This window comes from Rhinolophus sinicus, linkage group LG11 (assembly GCF_036562045.2).
Source record: "Rhinolophus sinicus isolate RSC01 linkage group LG11, ASM3656204v1, whole genome shotgun sequence".
Lineage (NCBI taxonomy): Eukaryota > Metazoa > Chordata > Mammalia > Chiroptera > Rhinolophidae > Rhinolophus > Rhinolophus sinicus.
In genome coordinates, this window is record NC_133760.1 from 7534361 (window position 1) to 7559916 (window position 25556).

General features: G+C 48.8%; 2 protein-coding genes across 2 annotated transcripts in view; one reads left to right on the forward strand and one right to left on the reverse strand.

Annotated features, from left to right (window-relative positions):
• Window positions 1-7293, reverse strand: part of ARHGAP35 (Rho GTPase activating protein 35) — a 123123-nt gene extending 115830 nt beyond the window's left edge. The window contains exon 1 of the mRNA XM_019752602.2: window positions 6573-7293. The gene's annotated coding sequence lies outside the window, so the exon portion shown is untranslated. The remainder of the gene's footprint in view (window positions 1-6572) is intronic.
• Window positions 7294-15495: 8202 nt separating this feature from the next.
• AP2S1 (adaptor related protein complex 2 subunit sigma 1) lies at window positions 15496-24227 on the forward strand. Its single transcript, XM_019752604.2, has 5 exons — window positions 15496-15637; window positions 18528-18677; window positions 22999-23112; window positions 23592-23651; window positions 23854-24227. Exons 1-5 carry the CDS (start codon window positions 15635-15637, stop codon window positions 23953-23955), a joined length of 429 nt encoding a protein of 142 aa, XP_019608163.1. The 5' UTR covers window positions 15496-15634; the 3' UTR covers window positions 23956-24227.
• The last annotated feature ends 1329 nt before the right edge of the window (window positions 24228-25556 follow it).

Sequence of the window (25556 nt, forward strand, 5' to 3'; positions counted from 1 at the left end):
GGTATTTTGCTAGGTGTGATGGGAAATAAAAGATTTTGAGAGGGTCCCTTTCCTCAAGGAGTTTACTATCTAGAGAGAGAAGACAACTGAGTATTATTAGCTATAAAATAAGGCAGAAGGGAAACCAATTAGTATAATTCCTTCATTTTCAAATGAAGAAACTGCAGCCCAAAGAAGTGAAAGTGGGGGCCGGCCCGGCCCAGTGGCTCAGGCGGTTAGAGCTCCATGCTCCTAACTCCGAAGGCTGCCGGTTCGATTCCCACATGGGCCAGTGGGCTCTCAACCACAAGGTTGTCAGTTCAATTCCTCGAGTCCCCCAAGGGATGGTGGGCTCTGCCCCCTGCAACTAAGATTGAACACAGCACCTTGACCTGATCTGCTACTGAGCTCCCGGATGGTTCAGTTGGTTGGAGCGCATCCTCTCAACCACAAGGTTGCCGGTTCGACTCCTGCAAGGGATGGTGGGCTGTGCCCCCTGCAACTAGCAACAGCAACTGGACCTGGAGCTGAGCTGCGACCTCCACAACTAAGATTGAAAGGACAACAACTTGACTTGGAAAGAAAAAAAAGAAGTCCTGGAAGTACACACTGTTCCCCAATAAAGTCCTGTTCCCCTTCCCCAATAAAATCTAAAAAAAAAAAAAAAAAAGAAGTAAAAGTGATTTGGCAGAAGTCACACAGCCAGTAAGCATCAGAGTCAGGGCTGGGACACTGGTTTCTTCTTTATTATCAAGTCAACATTCTTTACACTACAGGAAGCAGCCTCTCAATTGTTCAAATTTCATTACTAAGTGCAAATATTACTACAGTGACCAGCAATAGGACATTTCCCAAATAAGAATGCAGAGACACTAGGAGAGCAAAAATGACACGAAATACCTGTAGATGCATAATGCAACAGTCACAACTCTTGAAAATTTCATAAAATGAAAATGTTCATTCCAGTAAAGGAAGATGAAGGAGACCGGCAAGTCTGGCTATTTTCAACTGAAATAAGTATTACTTTCCTGTGATGATGCTTCATGGCTGAAAGTACCTGGTTCTCTGCTAATATGTCAACTTAATGGTATTTCTTAATATCAGAGAAGCAAATAAATGAAAATCAGACTGGCAGATGCCAAAAGTTATTTTCAAGAATTCTTCATAGATGAAGCCTGATAAAACACTGTATCAAAGTCAAATAGAAATACACTTTCGGCAAGATGAACATGAATGGTGTGCATTTCTTAATAACAGCAATTCAAGTGCTATTCAGACCATTGCTACTTGAGAGCCTAGGTTAGCAATGACTCAGCTTGAAAAATTCCATATTGTTTTGAAAAGAGATATATGGTTTTAGTTATTTAGTTAATACAATCTGGATGCCCTTTTTCCCCAAATTATAAACTAATTTCCATGTGAATGACTGAAAGAGAGACAATGTTTATTTTACATTTCAAAAAGTATACAACAAAGATATTCCAGTTCATTTTACTGCATTCCCCAGGGAAAGAGCTCCTACCCCCCTGGGTTACAGGATATAATTTGAGGAGGGGGAGAGTGGATAGAGTAGCACCAGGAGTCCAGTCCCAACTCTAATTTGGTATGTGACCCAGGACAACAAGAATCTATCATCAGAGCTGGACAACACACTACACTTCAGAATACAAATGTGAAGCCCAGAGAGGTAGAGAGATCTGTCCAACATTCCAAGGAGTTGGGGTAAGGCCTAGAGCAGAAGGTCTCCCTCCTGTATGTCCAGTACTCTTTCAGCTATAACAGGAAGCTTGTCACCACTCCCTGTACGTAAACGCGAAGGTAAACGCGAAGGCCTGACTAGGCACTGATGTTCAATCTGGGCTGCTCCAAAGTCAAGGGATGGATTTTTGCTAGTGAACTTCCTCCCCCTTCGAGCAGAGAATCTCCAAACTGATCTATTTCAGATAGTGTGAACAATTTAAACAACTGGACTACATGATCCATAAAATGTCCCACTGACTGGGTAAATTAAGACACTGTTTAGACCTTCAGGTGGAGAATGACAATAGTTACAGCAGATCACAGGAAGGGCCTGCAAGAGGCCTAACACTTCTCCAAACCCCACAGCAGACAGAAGAGGGAAGGCAGAGGAGACCAGCGACTCGGAAAGCCACTCTCACCTTTTCAATCTCCGGCTGTGTTGACCTGGTATTTCCCCAACACATACAGGCTGACCCAACACATACGAGTATGAGGCTGTGGTTTACAGTCACCTGTGCAACCCTCACTCCTCCCAGACTGTCCTCTGTCCTCGAAAGCCACCATCAGGCTCATGGATCTGCACATGGACACCTTCCATGTGTCTGGTCTGAAGAGGAATGACTGTTTTTTAATTTCTTATTGTTGTAAATGGACCATGCCAAGAAAAATTCATCATACCAAGAAAAAAGGGGAGATGGGTAAGGGAAGGGGAACATAGCCAAAATGGAAGGCTAAAAAAAAAAAAAAGAGATGAGAGGAACTCTGATCAGGCCAGTATTACAAAGATTTTCTAAGGCAGGGCAAGAGCCCTTGAAGACATGTCATTAGGTTGAAAATAGTCACCTACCACTATCGCAGGCTCCACACCCAGCCCCCAGCTGGCACATTAACTGGTCCAGAAGGCCGAGGCTACCCACCACAGATCTCTGTAGCACCCAATTCCATCATGAAAGCAAATGTTGATGCTGGGGTTAGAGCCTCTGCTACCATCAGAGAAATCTGACAGTCTGGAACATCAGTTATCAGTTTAGGAAGAAAAATCAGCTCTTTGTTCGTCTATCTCCTCTCTTCCTATTATATAAACTCAGGCTTTGGGCTTACAGAAACTTTCTGTGCTGCCAGTGATGTTAAAACTCTGGAACACAATTTAAGCGGTATTGCATACACAGTTGTTTTTATTCTTAATTAGCTGCCACTTCCACATTAAGAATAAAAAAAAAAACAACTATTTATACCAACGGGGGAACATAAACTGTAAAATCAATTCAGAGAATCATGATTCACAAAATTCAGAAATGAACAGAAACCAGTGGAAATGAACCAAAATTCTTTAAGTCAATCATGGTGAAGACACATGCCATAGATAATTAAAATTACCAGCCTCTGCTTGTCAGAAAATTTAAAGTCGTGAGAAGTTAGAAGCTGAAAGAGCCAGATGGATCTAGTACCCAGTTCCCCTCAATCTCTCACATACGGATGCCCTGACATGTGATGAGTCAATAGTCCAAGTCTGTGGATGACAGTGAACGTTTTTTATTTTTCATTTCAAATGTGTTCACACAGAACTATTTCTGAATAAGTCCTGAAGTAAACAAAGTTTGATCATAGTTCAGTTAAGAAATAAAGTCCTTCCAGTAAATGCTCCTTCACAGCTGGATGGCTGCTTTAATATGCAATTGCCCTAGGCCACAGGGGAAAAAAGTCAGGCTTGTGATTTACTTAAGAAATAAAATAAATAAACTCAGAACATGCAAAAGGTTCCTCTCCTAAGTTAAGGAAGGAAAATGCTTGGAAGGCTTTTCTGTAAAAACTACCTCTTCCTCTGAATGAATTTCCTAAACCCCACCCCTAACATAAGATCACTGAAGAAAACAGCTCAAGGAAAGGTAGCTAAGACACATTTCCCAGGTAATAAGACCAAAAACCCAATCAAATCAGCCAGTTCCTGGCACTCCTTTCTCACTCTATCAAATTAGGTCCTTCAAAAGGCTTGGGGAGTGTCAGGGCCCACTCACATACCTCTTGTACACCACTGAGCCCCTTCCCCTCCCCTGCAATCCAGTGTGGCTCTGCCCAGAGGCGTTCAGCTCCTGTGGCTGGGAGCGCCTGCGATACCAGAGGGCAGAAATCTGAGTGACACTTGGCACTCTCTCTTTCAACAAACAACCGCAAAGAGCTTTCCAAATCCAGGCCTCCACTATTTGGAAGACCAGGAAGCTGGAGCCTTCCCGGGGCAGAGGTGGAAGAGAGGCAAGCCCAGCATCCCCCAACCCTCCAAAGGTCACACTGCAAACCAGGGGCAGTTAGGCAAGGCAGGACTCTTCTCCAGACCCACAGCGGTAAACACCACATATGTCTATAACCCCTAGTGGGACTGGGGAGAACTAGTGAACTGGCATTTCCCCAGCCAGGAGTGGGGGAAAAAAAAAAAGGAGCACACTCCTAAGTTCTCCCACAGGCTGCTGGCTTGGAGGTGGAAGGGACGAGAGGGTACAACTTTCTCTTTACAATCGCTCCGAGAAGAGGGCAGGGAAAGGCAGAAAGAGAAACAAGACCTGTGAGCAGCTGCACTCTCCTTTTCCCAAGGACACAAAGCAGCAAAGCCCAGGGAACTGAAGAGGCTGGAGAGCAAAATGGGAGTGGGAAAGAAAACAGGGCAATGGAAAGAGATCTACCCCCACCGCTAACCTTGACAGAACGGGCAGGAAGAAGGAGAATGGGGGGGGGGGGGTACACTCCCAGACTCCAGAGAGCAGTAACCAATCAACCAGCCCCCACTTAATATTTACCCAGATCTCACAGGATCCCTCAGGATAAAACCCTCAGGATCAGGCACAGAGGGAATCTGCAGTCTAAATCAGAGCCTAGGGAACCCGAGGCCCCACCTAGCCCCTTTCCCTCCAAAGCTGAGGACGGAGACTAGGGGAAGGCAAGCCTGAAGGGGAGAAACATTCAGTGGGGAACGGGGAGGTCAAGGGAGGGGAGCTGGGAGAACCAAGTCTGATAGGAACTAAATGGGCTGAAAAGGAGCCTGGTAAGATACAAGGGGAAAGAAAAGATGAGGGAGGAAAAAAGTCAACGAGGAACAGAATTGGGAGACGGGTTTCAAAACAGAGGGAGAATCCACCCAAGAACTCAGGAGGCTCCAAGAGGGGACTTGGGGGTGGGGAGGCAGACGATGACAGGTAGGACCAGGTGAGAAAACGTCTCTACTACTGGGCAGAATTGGGGAGAGGACTAAAAAAGGAGGTATGAAAATGAGGGAGGGCAAAGAGGGAAGGACAAATACAAGAACGGACAGAGTGGAGATTGATAGCTGAATCAAAATGGTGGGGGGAGACAAGGTCAGGTGGGAAGCTTAGACCTCAGAGGCAACAGAAGTGGGAGGCAGTTTCAAGATGACCAAGGACCCCTCCTAGAGAGGACAGCGGTAGGAAAGTTAAAATGGGTACAAAAAATAGGTGAGCAAGTGGACAGCTCCAAAAGGGGCAGAGCTGGGAAAAAGACGTTAAATAGAGAAGACGGGGCAGAAATGAACAAATGAAAAGAGCAGGTGCAAAAAGGATTTGGGACAGGTCTGTGAGATGCAGAACAGGAAGGGGGAGGTGAGTCAGAGAGAAGTTATGGCTGATTTAATGAGGCAAAGGGGCAAGTGTAAGAAGGGCCAAAATGGAGAGGAGAGGACTTGGAGCAAAGAGGAGGATGGAAACATGTCTTACACGAAGAACTGAAAGGGACACAGGTCAAAGAAACGGGGAGCAAATGAATGGAACAGCTCAAGAGTGCCAATGAGGAGGTGGGGAGAGAAAACCTCAAGGAGAACATTGGGGCAGACTGAGGCTGCAGAGAAGCTGGGTTAGGCAGAGACGGCCGAGCCGTGAATGGCAGAAATGACAGAGCAGCCCAGTCAGAGACAGGGACGACACTGCTTGGTGGAAGGCAGTCAGAAAGCAAGCAGGTTAGGGTTCATAGCAAGAGCGGAGACTGGCCAAAGGGCAGAACCGGGAAGCAAAAAGGTCTGAAAGAGAGGCAAGGATCTGAATGGCCAAGGGGAGCAAGAACTGAGAAGGGAAGGAGACAGCTGGTGCATCGGAGTCTGAGAAGGAGCAGGAGACAGAACTAGAAGCATGGAAGGCTCAGAGAGACCAGGGGCATCCCTGGGGTGCAGCAGGTGCTATGAGTGGGCAGTAAGGCCCAAGAGGGAGGTGAAATTAAGTCCAAGAAGACGACCTGGGACAGCAGTGCCTAGAACAAGAGTCTCAGAAGGGCCTCCATGGAGGTGGAACCACAGGTCCTAGAGGGACAGCTCCTGGCGAGGCAAGAGCTTCTGAGAGGAAGGGTTAAGAGCAGACAGGTCAAAGAAGGGGACAGGTCCGCAGGGTGGTGAGAGCGCAATTCGAGAGGAGGCGAGGGGTCACGAATCTCAAAGTGGGGGTCGAGAATTAAGAGATGCAGAAGGGTCACTGAGGAGGTGGATCCTCTGAGCACTGCAGAGTCTAGGAGGGGTGATGGTGGAAGGAGGTGCATAGAATTGGAAACAGAGTGGCTGAAGTGGGGGGGAGAGGCAGGCACCGAGATCCCAGTGGGTCGGAGGGTGGAAGGCAGACGCGGGGACAGCAGGGCTGGGGTGGTCAGGGGCACGTCCGAAGGGCAACCGGGCCCCTCGGGCCGGACCGCAGCGCAAAGCTAGGGAGCCGGCGGGGCCCGGGGACTGGGGGGCCGCTCCCTCCCCTCCCCCTCCAGCTCCTCCATTGTTCGCGGGCTCCGGGCCCCGCCGTCCCCGCCTCCCCCTGGACCCCGCAGCGGGGCGGCGCCCAGTCTCGGAGCCGGGGCCCGCGAGCTCGCGCACTCACCAGTTAGGCGCCCTCAACGCGGCCCCGGACTCCGGGATCCCGGCAGCGGGGACGGCGGCCCCGGCGCCATGTTCTGCTGCTCCTCCTCCAGCGGCGGCAGAGGCGGCGGCAGCGGCTCCGGCGGCGGGGGGCCGGGCAGACCCTCCCTCGCGGGCTCTCTCCTCCGCCTCCTCCACCTCCTTCTGCCGCGCCGCGGTTCTCCCTCGGGGCGGGGGGCGGGGAGGGGAAGGGGGAGGGGCGGGAACCAGAGGAGGGCGGACCAGCCTCGCTCGCTTGCTCGCTCCCTCCCTCTTTAGCAATGGCGGCAGCGGTGGTGGCGGTGGCGGCGGCGGCGGCGCCTCCTTCCTGCGGCCGCCGCTCCCGCGCGCTCCCCCTTGTTACTGCGCGTGCGTCGCGCGGGGACCGTTGCAGAAGGATAACGGCCCCTGGGCGCGCGCCGCGAGGAGACAGCCGGCGCGGGGTAGGGTGAGAAGTGAGAGAGCGCGTGCGCGCCCAAAGGACTCACTGCCACCGCCGCGGCCTGGGGCTGGGAACCGCCGCGGAGGGCGCAATGCGCGTGCGCCCCAAGAAAATGCCGCTACTGCAGTGGCTGCGGCGCGAGACAGCGCGAGGAGACCCGCGACCGGGCAGAGGGAGTGGGGCGGGGGGCAAGTGCGCGTGCGCGGGGGCAGCTGCCAGCCAGCGCAGCGACTGGCACGAGGCAGAGGGAGTGGCCCGCGGGAGGCGCGCGCACCCATGCGCGCGAGAAGCAGCCGATCCCCTCACGCTGGCTCTCGGAGAAAGTCGGAGGAGAGAGGCATGGCCCGGCTTTGGGGGCGGGAGAGGGGGCGTAGGGCGCGATCTCGCTCGCGCGGGACCTGAGCAGCCAATGAGAGCCAAGGGTAGGTGGGTTTGCCGCGCTAGCCGCAGCCCCCGGGATAACGGAGGAGGAGAGAGGGAGAGACGTAACGTGGGGAGGTGGGGAGGGGCTGAGTAGCTGGTAGCGCACCCAGCGAGGGAGCTGATTGGGGAGCACTCGGAGGCGTGACCCGCCTCAACCCAATCAGCCTCGCAATTAGTCGTTTCCCGAGGAAGGGGCGGGGCTGGAGAGCGCGTGCTCTTTCTCCTTGCAGTGTAGGAAATCTGCAGGCAACGCGCGTTTTAATACAACTTGTTCTGGATTCTGTGACCACCTGATACCCAGGAGAGGGGCGAGGGCCGGATCCCGACTGCGCCCTGGCCTCCAAGTCAGCATCGTGCAAATGACTGCAAATCAAATGTCAGTTTGGGAGCCTGGAGGGGAAATAGTAGTGATGGGAAGTTACTGAGGGGTTCCTCTGGGACCCCTCCGGAAGTACGGATCGTGGAAGATGAGGGTTCCGGGCGCCTAGACAGTATTTATGGAATGCATGAAGAAACGCTATGTATGGTTTATATTGCATTTTGCGTTTCTTTCTCCAGTCTCGTCATCTATAAAATGGAATAATAATCTTACCTCCCTCATAGGGTTGCTGTGAGAATTAAATGAGTTACATTTTGTAAAGCGTGAAAATCATGCCTTGTTCTATAAAAGATGATAAAATTACATGCGCTCAAGTTCTAAAACATCCATTAGATAAAAGTTCTCTGGTTACTGATCATGGTTTTTCCATTGACCTTTTTAAAGATTTAGCACTTTTAATGCATGAAATCTGATTTTTAGATGTTAGTGACTTATTTTTTAAAAGTTTGTCTTAAGCACTGTGAGCCAAACCAATCAAGTGTGTGGCCTAGATTTTTCTTTAGGCTACCACTGCAAACCCTGGTTTATAAGTGATTTTGAGACCGCTGAGAGAACACCAGAAAGACCGGGGGCAGGAGACACTGGATTTCCCTACCTCCAATTAATATGTCTTTATAACTCCAACGCAGTGTTCTATGACCTTCCAATCTTGGCAAATTTGTGAACTGACAGCACCCGAAGAAGAAAGAAAACTGGGCTCACTCACTGGGATCACTCTTGCCACTTTCTGAAGCCCATCAACTCCACCTTATTCTTCAAGTCTCAGATTGAAGTCATTTCCTCAGGGTGGCCTCCCACTTTGGTCTGAGTCCTCATTCTTTGATAAAAACGGGCAACATTTAGAATGCTAGGCAACATTCTAAAGCACTTTAAACATGTTAACTCACTTGATCCTCCACAACACCTTATGAGTAGGTTATAGTTACTCTAAACTAAGGCATAGGGAATTACATAGCTAGTAAATGGCAAATTTAAGAATCAAATCCAGACAATTGGATAAATGACATCTTCATAGCACTCCACCAGAGTGCTATGAAGTTCTGTATCAGTATCACCATTTTATATGTGAGCCCTTTGAAGGCAGGGACTCTGGCTAGTTACTCAGTCTGGCAAGTGGCCCACAATAAATACGTGTTAATAAATAAATGAAAAAATCCAATGCTAAACAAAGGGGATGATGGCAGGCACTGGACATGGTAACTATAAAAAAACGCAGTCCTTGACCGATAACTAACTCCTACCTCTCGGATGCTAGTTCAGATGTCCCGTCTTCCAGAAGGCCCTCTCTGATCCATCACGCTGGATCAGGCACCTCTTCTAGGCTCCCACAACCCCTCTGGGTCCTCCATCCAAGCCCTGACGACTGTCTAGTGATAGGTCTTTTTCTCCCACCGGACTGTGAGCCCTGAGAGGACAGTGCTGGGACTATTTCAGTCACCAATGATGTCCCCAGCACAGGTCCAGGCACAAGGCAGGGACTCCAGCAGGGTTCCCCTGGATAAACGAACAGAACCATCAAGGAAGGCCTTCCCATCTCTGCAGCTATTTCCAGTGCGCAAGAGGGTGGGTGTCAGCTGAGCAAGCCAACCACAGGAAGCAGGCTTCCCTGGGGGCAGCCGCCTCCGCGCACCCGGCTAGCCTCCACTCCAGGATAAATAAACAACCGAGTGAACAATTAGCCTACAGAAAGAAGTGCCGACTGCCGGTCTGGGCTGCTGTCAAGCTTTCCCAAGCAGTGCCCTAGCAGCCCCAGTGACTAGGACTGGAGGTCACACCAACCAGAGAGCACGAGTAGTAGGTACGAGAGTCCTGGGGATCTGGACTAGCACGAGAGAGATGCACAGGCAGAAAAAATCCACAAAAGTCTGTTTAAAAAAAGGGTGGAGATGCTGGAGCATATTCTCTCTCCATTCCTCAGAACCAGGAAAAATCAGAGAGAGGGTGGGGATCAGATTTGCGCTTGACCAAGGCGTCGGTGAGCTCACAGCGCCGCCTACAAACCGAACTGAGGAAGCTGCAGCTAGCTGATGCTGCAGGGGATGTCAGAGAGCAGTGAACTCTTCCTCCATTGGCCAGAAGGGCAGCCAATCAGGAAGAAAGAACAGGAGGCGGGGATGCTCGGATTCACGGCGTGGTCCCAGCTCCTGGTCAGTGCTTGACACGTAGTGGGCACGCACTAAATATCCGATGGAAGACTGGATGATGAACCTTAAAATTTCTGTAAACTTTAAAAACTGAAATACAACGCATACCGAGAAGTGCACAAATCACAGGTGTACAGCACAACAAATATCCACAAAGAGAGCACAGATCTATAACCAGCAGCCAGATTAAGAAACAATATGACCAATGGTTCAGAAGCCGCCCTCCCGGTGTCCCCTTCCAGTCACTGCCCTCCCCCAAAAAAGGAGAACCGTTATCCTGATTTCTAAGACAGATTAATTTTGCCTGTTTTTATACTTTATATAAATGGAATTAGACATGTGGCCTCTTTTGATCAACATTGTTTATCAGATTTGTCCACGTTACTGTGTGTAGCTATAGATCATTCATTCTCAGTGCTGTATACTACTCCACTGTGTGAATGAACCACAATGTGTTTATCCTACTGTTGGTGAGCATCTGCTTGCCTATACGAATAATGCTGCTATGACCAGTCTAGAACATGTCTTTTGGTAAACATATGTGCTCATGTCTGCTACGTATGACCCCAGAGAGAAATTGCTGGGTGTGCATGTGTTCACTTTCTTTAACCAGTTTCCCAAAGTGGATATATCAATTTACATCCCATAGACATGTATAAGAATTTCAGCAGCTCCACGTTTTCCCAAACACTTGATATTGCGTGTCTTTTTTTTTTTTAATTTTTATTGGGGAACAGTGTGTTTTTCCAGGACTCATTAGCTCCATGTCAAGTCATTGTTTTCAATCTAGTTGTGGAGGGCGCAGGTCACTGGCCTATGTGATAATCGAACCAGCAACCTTGTTAAGAGCACCATGCTCTAACCAACTGAGTTAACCGGCTGCCCCCTCTTTGCCGAATTTTTTTGTTGTTGTTGTTGGGGGATATGGGGGAACAGTGTGTTTTTCCAGGACCTATCAGCTCCAAGTCAAGTGTTTTTTTTGTTTGTTTGTTTTTCAATCTAGTTGTGGAGGGTGCAGTTCAGCTCCAAGTCAAGTCGTTTTCACTCTAGTTGTGGAGGGTGCAGCTCACTGGCCCATGTGGGAATCAAACCAGTGACCTGGGTGTTATGAGCTCTGCGCTCTATCCAACTGAGCCATCTGGCCGCCTCTCTTTGCCCATTTTTGAATTGAGTTTTTTTGTTGTTGAGTTGTAGTTCTTTATGTACTCTGGATAATAATCCCTTACCAGATATGTGTTTGCAAAGATTTTTTCCCATTCTGTGGGTTGTCTTGTCACTCTCTTGATAGTCCTTTGATGCAAAATTAACGTTTTTAATTTTTACGTCCAATTTACTTTTTTTATTGTTGCTTATGCTTTTGGGATCACATAACTTTAAAAAGAAATATACTCTTTACTAACAATTGTCACTGTCACCACAATAAACTTTAATTTAAAAGAAAAGAAATATATGGCAGACATTAAATGGTCAAACTTAACATCACCAAGGATGAAACCAACCAACATCACCTGGCCCCAGCGGGATACTCTAAGAAGGACACAGCATCACTTATGTGATATTCCTGACAAAAAATGTCAAACCTGGATCTAATCATAGAGAAACATGGACTCTTAGAAAAAGCCAACATCTTGAAATACTAACAAGGCAAGGGAATTGTTCCAGATTTAATGAGGCTAAAGGAATGTAACAGTTAAATACAACCTATGATTCTGGATTGAATTGAACAGAAATCAGATTTGTGTACCAATTGTTCCAGATCCTGGAACAGAAAAAAAAATCTATAAGGAATATTACTGAGATGATCAGGGATATTTTTATATGGACCTATATTAGATACTAGTGTAGTATTAATATTTTTTGCCTTTTAAAAAAGTATTTGCTTATTTATTTCAATTACAGTTGATATTCAATATTATTTTATATGTTCAGGTGTATAGCACCTGAATGTTAAACATTTATATAGCTTATGCAATGATACCCTCGATTAGTCTAGTACCCACCTGGCACTATACATAGTTGTTGAGACATTATTGACCGTATTCTCTATGCTGTACTTTACATACCTGTGACTATTTTGTAACTACCAATTTGTACTGATTTTTTTATTAGTTTCAGGTGTACAAAGCAACATAATAGTTAGACATTTAAACCCCTCATAAAGTGATAACCCACCTTCCAAGCTACTACCCCTCTGACATCTTATATAGCTGTTACAATACCATCGACTTTCTTCTCTATGCTGTACTCCACATCCCGTGACTATATGACCTATATATTTAGTTATAGTTGACATTCAATATTATTCTACTTCAGCTTCAGGTGTATAGCACATTGGTCAGGCGTCTACACAGTCTATGACGTGATCCCCCTGATAAGTCCAGTGCCCATCTGGCACCTTACATGATCTTTACAACATTGTTGATTATATTCCCTATACTGTATTCACTACAAATTTGTACTTCTTAACACCTTCACCTTTTTCACCCTGCCCCCAACCCCATTCCCATCTATCACCCTGATAGATCTAGTATCTATCTGGTACCATACCTAGTTATTACAGTATTGTTAACTATATTCCTTCTGCTATACTCTACATCCCCATGACTACTGTATAACACCCAATTTGTTCTTAATCCCTTCCCCTTTACCCACCCTTAACCCCCCTCCCATCTTAAAAAAGTTCCTCTAAGAATCCTTGTAATACTGGTTTGGTGGTGATGAACTTCTTCAGTTCTTTCTTCTCTGGGGAGCTCCTTATCTGTCCTTCAATTCTAAATGACAGCCTTGCTGGGTAGAGCAATCTTGGTTGTATGTCATTGCTTTTGATCACTTGGAATATTTCCTGCCACTCCCTTCTTGCCTGCAAAGTTTCTGTTGAGAAATCAGCGAACCATCTTATGTGGGCTCCCTTGTAGGTAACTAACTGCTTTTCTCTTGCTGCTTTTAAGATTCTTTCTTTGGGGCAGCCCGGTGGCTCAGGCGGTTAGAGCTCCATGCTCCTAACTCCGAAGGCTGCCGGTTTGATTCCCACATGGGCCGGTGGGCTCTCAACCACAAGGTTGCCAGTTCGATTCCTGGAGTCCCTCAGGGGATGGTGGGCAGCGCCCCCTGCAAATAGAAATGGCAACTGGACCTAGAGCTGAGCTGCGCCCTCCATAACTAAGACTGAAAGGACAACAACTTGACTTGGAAAAAAGGCCTGGAAGTACACACTGTTTCCCAATAAAGTCCTGTTCCCCTTCCCCAATAAAATCTTTAAAAAAAAAAAAAAGATTCTTTGTATTTAACCTTTGGCATTTTAATTATGATGTGTCTTGGTGTTGGCCTCTTTGGGTTTATCTTGTTTGGGACTCTCTGTGCTTCCTGGGTTTATATGTCCATTTCCTTCACCAGGTTAGGGAAGTTTTCTGTCATTATTTCTTCAAATAGGTTTTCAATTCCTTGCTCTCTCTCTTCTCCTGGTACCCCTATAATGTGAATGTTGGTACGCTTGATATCGTCCTAGAGGCCCCTTAACCTCTCCTCAATTTTTTGGATTCTTTTTTCTTTTCCTGTTCTGGTTGGGTGTTTTTTGCTACCTTATCTTTCACATCACTGGTTGGATCCTCTGCTTCATCTAATCTACTGTTGATTCCCTGTAATATATTCTTTGTTTCCATTATTGTATCCTTTATTTCTGACTGGTTCTTTTTTATGGTTTCCATCTCCATTTTTATGAGATCATTGAGCATTCTTATAACCAGTGTTTGGAACTCTGCGTCTGATAGATTGCTTATCTCCGTTTCGCTTAGTTCTTTTGCTGGAGCTTTCTTCTGTTCTTTTGTTTGGGACATGTTTCTTTGTCTCCCCATTTTGGCTGCCTCCCTGTGTTTGTTTTTATGTATTAGGTAGGGCTGTTACATCTTCCAGTCTTAGTAGAGTGGCCTTATATAGTAGGTGTGCTGTGGGGCTCAGTGGCACCGTCTTTCTGGTAATCTGAGCCACGCACTCCAGGTGAGTCCCGTGTTTGGGTTGTGTGTGCCCTCCTTGTGTAGTTGAGCCTTGGTTGATAATTGCACATCAATGTGAGGGACTGACTCTTGGGCTCACTGATTATGAGGATTGGCCTTGACTACAGTGGAAGAACTGTTGTGCAGGGGCTGATCCTACAGAGCAAGATCTGCCAGTGTAGTATTACTATTAAATTTCCTGAATGTATCATTGTGTTGTGTTTATGGAGGAGACGTCTTTGTTCTTAAGAGGAATGTTGAAGCATGAAGCCTTTTGGGATGAAGTAGCATGATATTTGCAACTCACTTAAAAATGGTTCAAATAAATATATAGAGAGTAAATGTGGCAAGATATCAACAATTAGTGAATCAAGGTGAATAATACATTGGAGTTCATTGTGCTAATACTACAACTTTTTGTAGATATGAAAACTTTCTATACAAAAAGTTGGAGAGATAAATAAAAAGAAAAATCAAATGATACACTGTATACGTATCACTCTGCATCTCCCTTTGTTTCTTCAACAGCATGTCCTAGGGATCGTCCAAGTCAATGCACAGAGATCTTGCTCACTCATCATAACTCTCGTTGCATAATATTTTATGTGACTGCATGTGAATTAATTGACTTTTCCTCTATCGATGCATATTTTGTCTCTTTCCAATTTTTCCCCATAACAAGCATGCTGTAATGACATGGCAAAGAAGAGAATTTTTCCAGGGTCCATACTCATACTAAAGTGCTGGGACTAGTCCCTTTCCATCTATTTCTGTGGAATGTCACTTCAGGCTCCAAACCACCCAGGCTGTGAGATTCCTGGGGGCAGAGACAAAGTCTGTGCCCCTGCTTGAGCACTCTGCCTGCCTGCCTTCCCCACCCCCCACCTACCCTAATCATTGCTTGGTTAATTTCCACTCCTCTTCGAATCTCAGCTCAAATGCCACTCCCTCTGGGAGGTTGTCCCTGTCTTCACCTAAGCTAGGTGCCTCCGCTATAAGCAACTGTAGGAGTCAGGTTCCAGGATAGACTGCAATGATTCTCACCTGGTATTCATATCCCCTTCTACACTGGATAGGGCTGATTTGTGTACCAGAAAGATATTGCGGAAATAACAGGGTGTGACTTCTGACTCCCAAATGCTCATATACTACTGTCCGTCTTCCACAGAGAAACACTCAAGGTATTTTAAACAAAGCACTAAGTGAGCACCGAAAGACAGTTACATTTCTAGCTCCCCCAAACGCAGTTTCCTATTTAAAACTACTATTCCCAGCATGCCCTTCCTCCCTGAAAGTGGTTGTGGGGGGAAGAGTCTACTAGAACTACATTTCCCAAAATGTAACGCCCAACTTGCATTTCGGGAATTGTAGTCCTCCGAAGTGGTGCACCGACAACTCCCGGCATGCATTTGGAGCATGACCCGTCTGGTGGGAAACGGACAGGCGCGCGCAGCATGTTGGGAAGAATGATCGTGTCTTCACTGGCCTGTCGCCCGAACGAGCAAACCCATTCTTAGGACTACAATTCCCAGCGGGAAGTGCGCGATAGGGCAAGTGGGTTCCTCTGCCGGAAGTCCGCTCTAGCCCTGGGTCCCCCAACTGCTTCCAGAGCCGGAGCCGCCCAGTCGCCGCGGGACCGGGCCAGCTGGGGTCCGGACGGGGGTCGCCATGGTAACGGGGCCGCGCTCACGCTGGGGACAGGAGGAGGGTGGGTCCACGTGCAGATACTGGAGGCTCGGCTGGGTACTGACAACCGCCCCCCGCTGCTGTGCAATGGTCTGGGCCGGGCGCGGGCTCTCGGGATTGGGACCGGTCACAGGCCAGAAAGGGGGGAACTGAGTGGTAATTCTGGGCGCGGGGGTGTACCCCAGGCTGGAGGCTAGGGGACAGTGGAGATCAGGTTTCAAGGGGAGAGGGTTGTGCGGGTGGGAGACATTGGAGATGATTGGGGGGCTTTGAAACGGAGGCAACTGGCAAAGCAGGGTCTCGGAGGTGGGGAGAAGGAATTGGAGGTGGGATGGAGGTGTCCTGAGATGAGGGCTCTCTAAGGGGTGTAGCAGGAGCGTGGGAGAAGAATAAGAGACATAGGGATAGAAGAGAAGGGGTCTCTAGAGGCAGGAAGCTGGCATTACAAGCGGAGAGGGGGTGTTGAAACGAGCGAGATACTGCTGATGAGAGATAATCTCAAGGGGAATAGACTGGACAGTGGAGACGGGAAGTAGACAACTGTAGGGAATGGGTTTAGAGTCGGGGAAAGTGCTGCAAAGGGGGAGAAGGCTTGGAGGTAGGGAGTGGATACTAGAAATGAATGGGGCGCAATGGAACAGGTCTTTCCAAGGAGAGGTGAGTTGGGGGGTCGGATTAGGCATGGAAATGAGAGATGGGGTTGGTGGAGCAAGGACGGGCCATTGGATTTAGCACCCGTCCCCTGGTATGGGTTTTGAACCATAAGAAAGGATTCTTTGGGCAGGAAGTAGGGAAAAGAGATGAATGGGGGTGGTGTCAGAACAGCTTTGCCTCAGCTCCGATAGGTTTGCTTCCTGGTCTCCTTCCTGTATGCCCCATATATCCCTGGCTCTACCCCTAGGCTGTGGCTGCCTGAGGTGGGTCCCACCCACCTCCACCCCAAGCCCTTTCCCTTCCTGCCCAGAACCCCTGCCCTGCTAGGAAGTGGTTTTCCCTGGCTCAGCAGAAGGAGTTCTTGGAAGGAAAGTGTAATATCCTGTTCCCAGCCAGCTTGATTGGTTGGAGATAGGGGAGAGAGTATATGGAGAAAGGCTTAGGAAAGTGGATTTTCATGAAAGGGTGGAGGCTCCTACAAGGCAGGGTAAGGGGGTTCAGAGCAAAGCCATTGGACTCCCAGTTCTGCTTGCTGACTGTGAGACTTCTTTCTCTGAGCCTCAGTTTCTTCATCTATAAAATGGGCATAAGCATGCCTGTCTCAAACAGAACTGGGCTCAAAGGCAGCCTTCCTAGCTGGGCCATGATTTTCTCAAAGTCAAATGATGATTTATAATACGAAGAACTAATACTAACGAGTATATGTCACTTAGTATGGGCTGGTCCCCTTATGTTTATTAAGCTGTGCAACGGTCTTATGAGGGAAAGACTCTCATTATGTCTGTTATACAGAAGGGGAAACTAAGGTCCAGAAAGGTTAAGTGACTTGTCCATGAACACACAGTGAGCAGTGCCAAGATTCATTAAGACTCTAGAGTTTGTGTTCTTAATGTCCCTCAGTCATAATAGCTAATTTTATTGAATGCTCGGTAGGTAGTAGGCACCCTGCTGAGCAAGCGCTCCTGGCATTAACTCCTTCAGTTTTCTTAGTAGCCCTATGACGGTTGATCTGGCATTTTAGAATCATACAAACAATTTTCCTAGCCATCACTGATGCTAATCATAGTGGACCCAGTGTGTATTATCTGAACCAGGCACTATTCTGGGTACTTCTCATATATTGTTTGTTCCTCATCACACCCTTATATGGCCCTATTTTTTAGGTGGATAAACTGAGGCACTAAGCAGTCAAGTCACTTAGGAAGCGGCAGATGCTTTGGAAAACAGTTTAGCAGTTCCTGGAAAAGTTACACGTAGAACCTAGCAAGTCCACTCCTGCGTGTCTACCCAAGAGAAATGAAAACATGTCCGCATAAAAACGTATACACGAGTGATCTTAGCAGTATTCTCATAATCACCAAAAAGTGGAAACAGCCCAAATGTCCATAAGCTGATGGAAAGATAAACCAAATGAGATTTATCCGTACAGTGGAATATTATGCAGCCATAAAAAGAAATGAAGTGCTGATATAGACTCCAACATGGATGAACCTTGAAAACATGCTGAGTGAAAGAAGCCAGGCACAAAAAGCCATATATGGTGTATTCCACTTATATGAAATGTCCAGAACAGGCAAACCCATAGAGACAGAGAGATTAGTGGTTGTTAGGGGCTGGGAGGAGGGAAAGTGACTGCTAATGAGTCGGGGTTTCTTTTTGGGGTGATGAAAATATTCTGGAATTAGATAGTGATGTTTTTTGCACAATTGTATGAATATACTAAAAACCACTTAACTGTACACATTTTAGGTGAATTTTATGGTATGTGAATTATATCTCAATTTTTAAAAAGTAAAAAGAAATGAAGAAGTTGGCATTGCCAGGACTCAGGCCAAAGAATGACACTCAGTTACTGGGTTCCTGCTATGTTATCAGCCACTGCACTCATTTTATAAACTTGTTTTGCCAGTGGGGGAACTGAGGCATAGAGGGGTGGATCTTCTGTCCCAGGTCAGGCAGACAACGGGGGGTGCAGCCTGGGACTCAGGGCTCTGGAGCTGAGTGGAGTTGACCACTTGGTGGAAGAGAAATCACTCTACAGAGGGTACTAGAGGGACCTGGGACGGGAGCATGTGGTCAGGTCAGCCTGGCTGGGCTCTGGGTAAGGCAGGCAGCAGGGAGGCTTGGACCCTATCTCCCTGGTGGCGATGGGTGGGGCTGTTGGGTGTAGCACTGGCCCTCCCTCCCTGCCGCTCTCACTTCCTCCTCCTGCTGCCCCCAGATCCGCTTCATCCTTATCCAGAACAGGGCGGGCAAGACGCGCCTGGCCAAGTGGTACATGCAATTTGATGATGATGAGAAACAGAAGTTGATCGAGGAAGTGCACGCTGTGGTCACTGTCCGAGATGCCAAACACACCAACTTTGTAGAGGTGATGCCCCCCCACCCTCCCCATGCCTCCCACAATCCCCTGCTTCCTTTCCAGCCTCCTGCCCAACCTCTGATTGCAGTAACCCCTCAGACCCTCCTTCCTTCCAGCATTCATTCATTCATTCACTTAACACACTTTTAGCTTGCTGTCTTCCTTCCTTGTTGGGAGTATTTTGCATTGTGAAAATTTTCAGACATACAGATTAGAACAATGAGAGAGAAGTTGTTTGAAAATGTATACACCCACTACCTAGATTTAGTCAGTATTAATATTTTGCCTTTTTTTTTTTTTTCTCTCTGCCTTTTTGTGGCTGAAGAATTGTTTTCTGGTGCCTTTTAAAAATTACTATAAAAATGTTCCAACACACAAGACAAGAGACAATGGTATAATGAACTACCCCCTTGCTGTAGTGTTTTAAATTTATTTACAGAGATCGTGTAATTTCATCCCTAAATATTTCCGGATATGTCTCAGAAAATGAAGACGTTTCCTTACATTATCCCAGTATCATTATCAGACCTGATAAAATTCATCATTCTTTCTTAATGTCACTTTAATACCCAATTAATATTTAAATTTCCCCCTAATCTTCAAAGCTTATTGTTCAAAGCCAGTCAAGGATCTCGCATTGCTTTGGTTGGTTTGTCTCTTGGTCTGTTTTCATCAAGAAGTCTCCACTTTTAATTCCCATGGTGTTAGCCTGTTCAAGAGACCAGGCTGATTGTCCTGTAGCATTCAACAAATATTTATCGAGGGCCTGCTGTGTGCCAGGCACTGTTCTAGGCACTGGGGATGCTTCAGGGAATTGCCCTGTCCTCAGAGCTGATGATAAAGGTATAGTGTATAGGGTATTGATAGGTACCCCAGAGCAAAAAGAAGCAGCTGTGGGAGATGGAAGTGCTGGGGTGTGTACACTGGGGTTGGAATGCAGATTTAAGTGACTTGATCAGGAAGTCTTCATTGAAGAGGTGACATTTGAACCAACACCTGAAGGACTTGAAGAAAAGATGATACCTGAGAGGAACGTCCCAAGCCCAGGGAACTGGCAAGTGCAAAGGCTGTGAGGCAGGAACATACTGGGGCATTTCTGGAGTAGCAAGAAGGCCAGCGTGTCTGCTGTGGAGTAAGGCAGGGAGGAGGAAGGGAGGAAAGGAAGAGGGGAGGTCAAAGAGATTACAAGGGCAGATGGTGCAGGGCCTTGTGGGCCATGGTGAGGACTTGGGCTCTTACTGAGAGAGGTGACAGCCATGGAGGCTTTTGAGCAGAAGAGGGATGTGGGCTGACGTAGGGATCCCTCCAAAGGGGGCAAGAGCAGACGCAGGGAGGCCGCAGGAGGCCACCGCCATGGTCTAGGTGAGAGACGCTGATGAACTAGCATGGAAGCCGTGGGGGCGGCAAGAAGAGTTTTAGAGGTGGAGCCAGCCAGAGGACTAAGGATGAGTTGTGGAGAGTGACAGAAAGTGGGGCCACCGATAGGATGGCACTGTCATTTTCTAAGATGGATCAGACTTTGGAAAGAGCAGGTTGAAGTGAAGATCAGGAGTGAGGTGTCTGTTCCCCTCCCGGCGCAGGTGTCCAGGAGGAAGCGACAAGTCAGAGTTCAGGGAGAGGGTTGGGCAGGATACGGTGTCGTGGAAGTTTCTGCACATATACGGCAGCTACAGCCACAGGACTCGGGAGTGGCGGTGGGAGTGGGCAGACAGAACAAAGAAAAGAAGGGAGGCCACATCTAGAGGTAGGAGTGGGAGATAGAGGAAAAGCAGGAGATTTGGGGGTCCCAGCAGCCAAGGGCAAAGTGTTTCCAGGAGGAAAACGAGACTGGCCCCTGGAGGCAGTGAGCAGAGGTCACTGGTGGCCTTGCCAAGAGCAGTCTGGTGTGGCAAGAGCTGAACGGAGCAGGGACGTCGGGATGCCCACTCTTGTGGGGCTTCCTGCTGCCAGCACAGTGCCAGGTCCTACCTTGAGTGCTGGGAATGACAAAGTCTGAGGGACCAGGAGGAAGTTGGGGGGCCCAAACAGATGAGCAGCCAGAGAGGCCAGCTGGTCAGAATGTCACAAGGATGTGACGCACAGATCTTCCTGATCCAGGCCCACTCACTCACCTGTTCATTCGTGCGTTTATTTACCACCCATTCCTCTGTGGCCAACCCTGTGCTCAGCTCACAGTGAGGGCAGAGACAACCCAGTGAGGGACACAGACCTGTCCCCAGACAGTGACAACCCAGAGTGGGCAGGGCTGGCATGGAGCAGCCTGGCAGAAGGAGGGCACCTGACCCAGCCTGAAGGTAAGGGAGGGCTTCCTGGAGGAGGGGATGCAGTGGGGAACAATAGAGAATCAGTCCCTCCCCGAACAAACAGGAGTATCAGGAGGGAGAGAAATCAAATAATGTCTCTGATGAGATTACAGTCAGAGCAGGCTTCCTGGAGGAGGAGACTTGTGAGGGGAAACAAAGGGCTGAGTAGCTAGCCAGAAAGCCCAGCCATCCATACTTCTCATTTATTCATTAATGCGTATTTCTTAGCACCTGTATTAGTTTCCTGTTGCTGCTATGACAAATTACCACAAACTTAGTGGCTTAAAAACCACGCAAATTTGTCTTACAGTTCTTGAGATCAGGTGTCCAAAATGGGTCAGCAGGGCTACTACGCTCCTTCTGGAGACTCTAGGGAAGAATCCCTTGCCTTTTCCGGCTTCTAGAGGCTGCCTGCATTCCTCAGCTCGTGGCCCATTGTCAACAAAGCCAGCAGCGTAACATCCAGAAATCTCTCTCTGATCCACACTGCCCTGCCTTCCTCTTTCTCTTAAGTCCCTTTTGCCACGTGAGGTCACATGTGCACAAATTCCAGGGATTAGGATGGGGACGTCCCTGGGGGTGAGGGGATGGAGACATTCTGTCTACTGACGTACCTTTTCAGTGTCCAGCCCTGTGCAGGGCAATGCTGGGGCCATTGGTGACAGCCCCAGCCTCCATCCTGGGGCACTCAACCCAATGGGGAGACAGAGCCGTCCCTAGACAGTGACACCTGCAGTGGTCAGGGCTGGAACAGGGCCTAGTGGCCAGAGGAGTTTAGAAGAAACCTCCCCAGCCTACGGGAAGAGACTTACCTGCAAGTATGTAGCCGAAGCCATATGGCTCTGGGCCTGACCCCTGAGAAGCCTGGACACTGAAAACAGAGGCATAGGAAGGCGTGAGGAGGGTGTCAGCAGGAAAGGCAGAATTTCGAGAACAGAAGAGTACTGCTCAGGGTCAGAGTCTGCCAAAGCCACAGCAGCTGTGATAGCCAGTTGGTAACATCTCCAGGCAAAGTCTACCTGCCCTGGGCCTTCCATCTGGAACCTTCTCTGGCAGAGCAGGCATCTCCAGACATTTGATTACTATCTGTATCAGTTAAGAGTCTTCACCGTGACACATGCTTATTAATCCATGGATGATGTGCGGGCATTGCTGGAGTCATGTTAGAAAACATAGTCGAGGTATAAAATGAACAAAAGGATGAGCTGGGGAAAAAGCATAAAAATCAAGGACTAATGTTGGCTTTGCCGTTGCTACCAGGTGGCTCCACATACGTGCCAGACCTAGAGCTGGGTTTTTTAGATTTTGGCCGATGCCGTGGTGCTTTGCCAGCCAGTGTGCTTATCTATGTCTGTATCTGTCTGTCTCTCTTATCTACTTACACACACATACAAAATTAGAGTCTGCATCCTCAGTCCACACATATTTATCCCTGGGTTATGTGTGTGTGTTACTGTAGTAATATTCATATTACAGTTCCGGTAAGGGCAATGCTGGAATTGTCTTGGTGACATATGGTGACTCTAGACTGTCCAGCACAGAGCCTGCGCCATGTTTCGTGCTCAGGGAGTATTTGTGGAATGCATTGCTTACATTTTGACTCTCTCCTGAGGCACTAGGGAGCCATGGAAAGGTGGATGGGTGCCGTGGAACATACCAGGCTCCCTCTTGGCTCTGGGCTTTTGTACAAATTTTTCCCTCTTCCTGGAACCCTCCTGCCCATTCATTCCTGCTCATCCTCCAGAGGTCAGTTCAGATGCCCCCTCCAGGGAGCCCTCCTGGACCCCCAGGCAGAATTAGCTGCTCACTCTGGGGATGTCTGAGGATAACTCTCCCATGGACTGTGAGCCCCAGGAGGGGAGAGCCAGGCCTGTCTCGGTCGCCACTGTGTCCCCAGCACAGGGCCAGACACAGAGCAGGGCCTCAGGGACCAAGACAGGAATGAAGAACTAAATAATTTGGCCTCTTCTGCCCCACACGTGGGGTCCTGGGCACACCCCGTGCCTGACAGCCTCTTTCCCCCACAGTTCCGGAACTTTAAGATCATTTACCGACGCTATGCCGGCCTCTACTTCTGCATCTGCGTGGACGTCAACGACAACAATCTGGCCTATCTGGAGGCCATCCACAACTTCGTGGAGGTGTGTGCGTGGGGGGGGGGGGGGCTCCGAGGCTCCTGCGGGTACCCGGCTCCTCTCTCTGGGTGCACAGACCTTCCTCACCCTCCCCTTGCGGTGGGGTGACTGTCTTTCTCTACCCCACTCACGTTTCTTTTCGTCTGTCTCCTTATATGGACTCCAGCCCATTACTGTCTCTGTGCCGCTCTCTGTCTGTCTCCATCTCCGTCCCTCTCTGACCATGCCTCTCGCTGTTCGTCTCTGTCCCTCTGCCTTAGTCTGTCTTTTCTGCCATCTTTTTCTGGTGTCATCTGATGACCTTCATTCGTATTTCTCTATGTCTGTCTCACCATCTGTCTCTCCCTCCCTCCCTCCCCCTTCCCTCCTCCCTCCTCCCCCACCACCCCACGTCTTCTTGCTGTCTCTCGCCGATGACCTCTCTTCCTGTTTCTGTGTGTCTGTCTCCCTGCCCATCTCTTACCGTCTCCGTCTCCCTCTCCCAGGTCTTAAATGAATATTTCCACAACGTCTGTGAACTGGACCTGGTGTTCAACTTCTACAAGGTGGGCTCCTGGTGAAGACGAGGATGAGGAAGCCAGAGGGGGGGCAGGAGGGTGGGCTGTAACCCCTCTGCTGCCCCAGTGCCTCTGTGGGTGTGTCCATTTCCTGGCTCCAGGCCTCAGAGCCCCAAGCTTCCGAGGTTCAGACAGGCATCCGGGCCTCTTCCCTCACACCAGGCTCTCCCCTTGACCTCCCTTCACTCAGGTTTACACGGTCGTGGATGAAATGTTCCTGGCCGGTGAGATCCGTGAGACCAGCCAGACGAAGGTGCTGAAACAGCTGTTGATGCTGCAGTCCCTGGAATGAGGGCGGGCAGCCCCTCCGGCCCTGGCCCTTCCCGGACTTGCCTGCTCGCTTCCCCTTTCCAGGCCTGGGGTCCACCCCAGCAGCCCCCTCCCTCAGCTGCCCAGGAGGAAGGCACCCAGCTGGGTCTGGGCCACAAGGGAGGAGACTGCACCCCACTGTCTCTGGGCCCTAGCTGCGGGCGGAGGCCACCTTGAGTGTACCAAGTCATCGTGCCGTTGTCATGTGACGCCGTGAGTGTGTGTGCGTGGAGTCCCAATAAACCTGTGGTCCCAGCCTGGCGTTGTGTGTTTGAGCCCTTGCCTATCTTCCCTGGGAGCTATGGGCGCTCAGGATGCCCTCCCATCAGTCAGTCAGTCAGTCAGTCAACAAACACTCCCCTTTGTGCTGAGCAATGTGGGCACCCAGGAGCATTCACACTTGCTGCTGCCCATACAGGACCCCCAAGACTGGAAGGGGTGACAAATTTTGATACTGAGCACTTGCTATTAAAATAATATTCATAGCTAATGCTTAATAGCACTGAGTATCTCCCAGGCGTTGTTTTAAGCATTGCCACATGTTACCTCACTTAATCATCTGAAGTTATGAGGAAGGAACTGTTTGTATCCCCATTTTTCAGATGAGTTCCGGAAGGTTAGACTCTCTCGAGGTCATGGAGCTAGTGAGTAGCCAAGCCAGGTTTGTTCTGAGCTAGTTTGGAGCCCAGGCAGGCAATTCCAAAATCTTCATTTTTAATCACTAGACAGGGAGTTTGTTGCAAGGGCAGACACGGACCCTAGTGTTTAATGGTTTTCAGCAGCGGCAGTGCTGGCACTCAGGGTGGGACAATTCTTCACTGTGTGATTGTCCCAGGCGTGACCGACCGCTGGCCCCATCCACTAAATGCCAGCAGTGACCCTCTGGCTCTTGTGACAAGAAAACACCCCTGCTGTTTCTAGTGCCCTCTAGAGTGGCAGTGCTCCCCTCCCCCATGCCCACTGAGGGCAGTGATGGCTGCTGGCCTGAGAACTCTTTCAGGCACATTGTGTTAGCTCTTGTGTCCCGTTACAGAGCCTCACTTCAGTCTCCCAACTTGGCCACATATGCACTGTGTAGTCTGTAGGTAAGTCACTTCACCTCTCCTGCCTCAGTCTCTTCATCTGGAAAATGGGTTGATAACATTTTTTATCTGAGAGGCTGTGCTTGAGGATTGAATGTGTCGTGGAAAAGTTCAGGATTGTGGCCAGCATTAGTAAGCACACATTCATTCCACAGACATTAAGTTCCTGCTGTGTGCACGGCCCTGTCAGAGACGAGATGCCTACAGAGGTGGACAATGAGCCCTGGCTCTGATGATCATTGTTTTATACGTGGGGACCGGAGGCCTGGAGAGGTGAATCCCTTTATAGATACAATCATTAACAATTGTATTCGCTTCTGATTGCTGCTGTACAAATTTCCACAAACTTAGTGGCTTAAAGCAACAGGGCTTTCAGACTGCCTACTGTGGAGGGGCGAGGGCGGCGGAAGCATGCAAGCTGAGGCTCTGATCTGTGGCCAGAAGTTGGGGTGGGAGGTGACATCATCCCTGAGATGGGCTCCGGGCAAAGAACAGGTCTGAG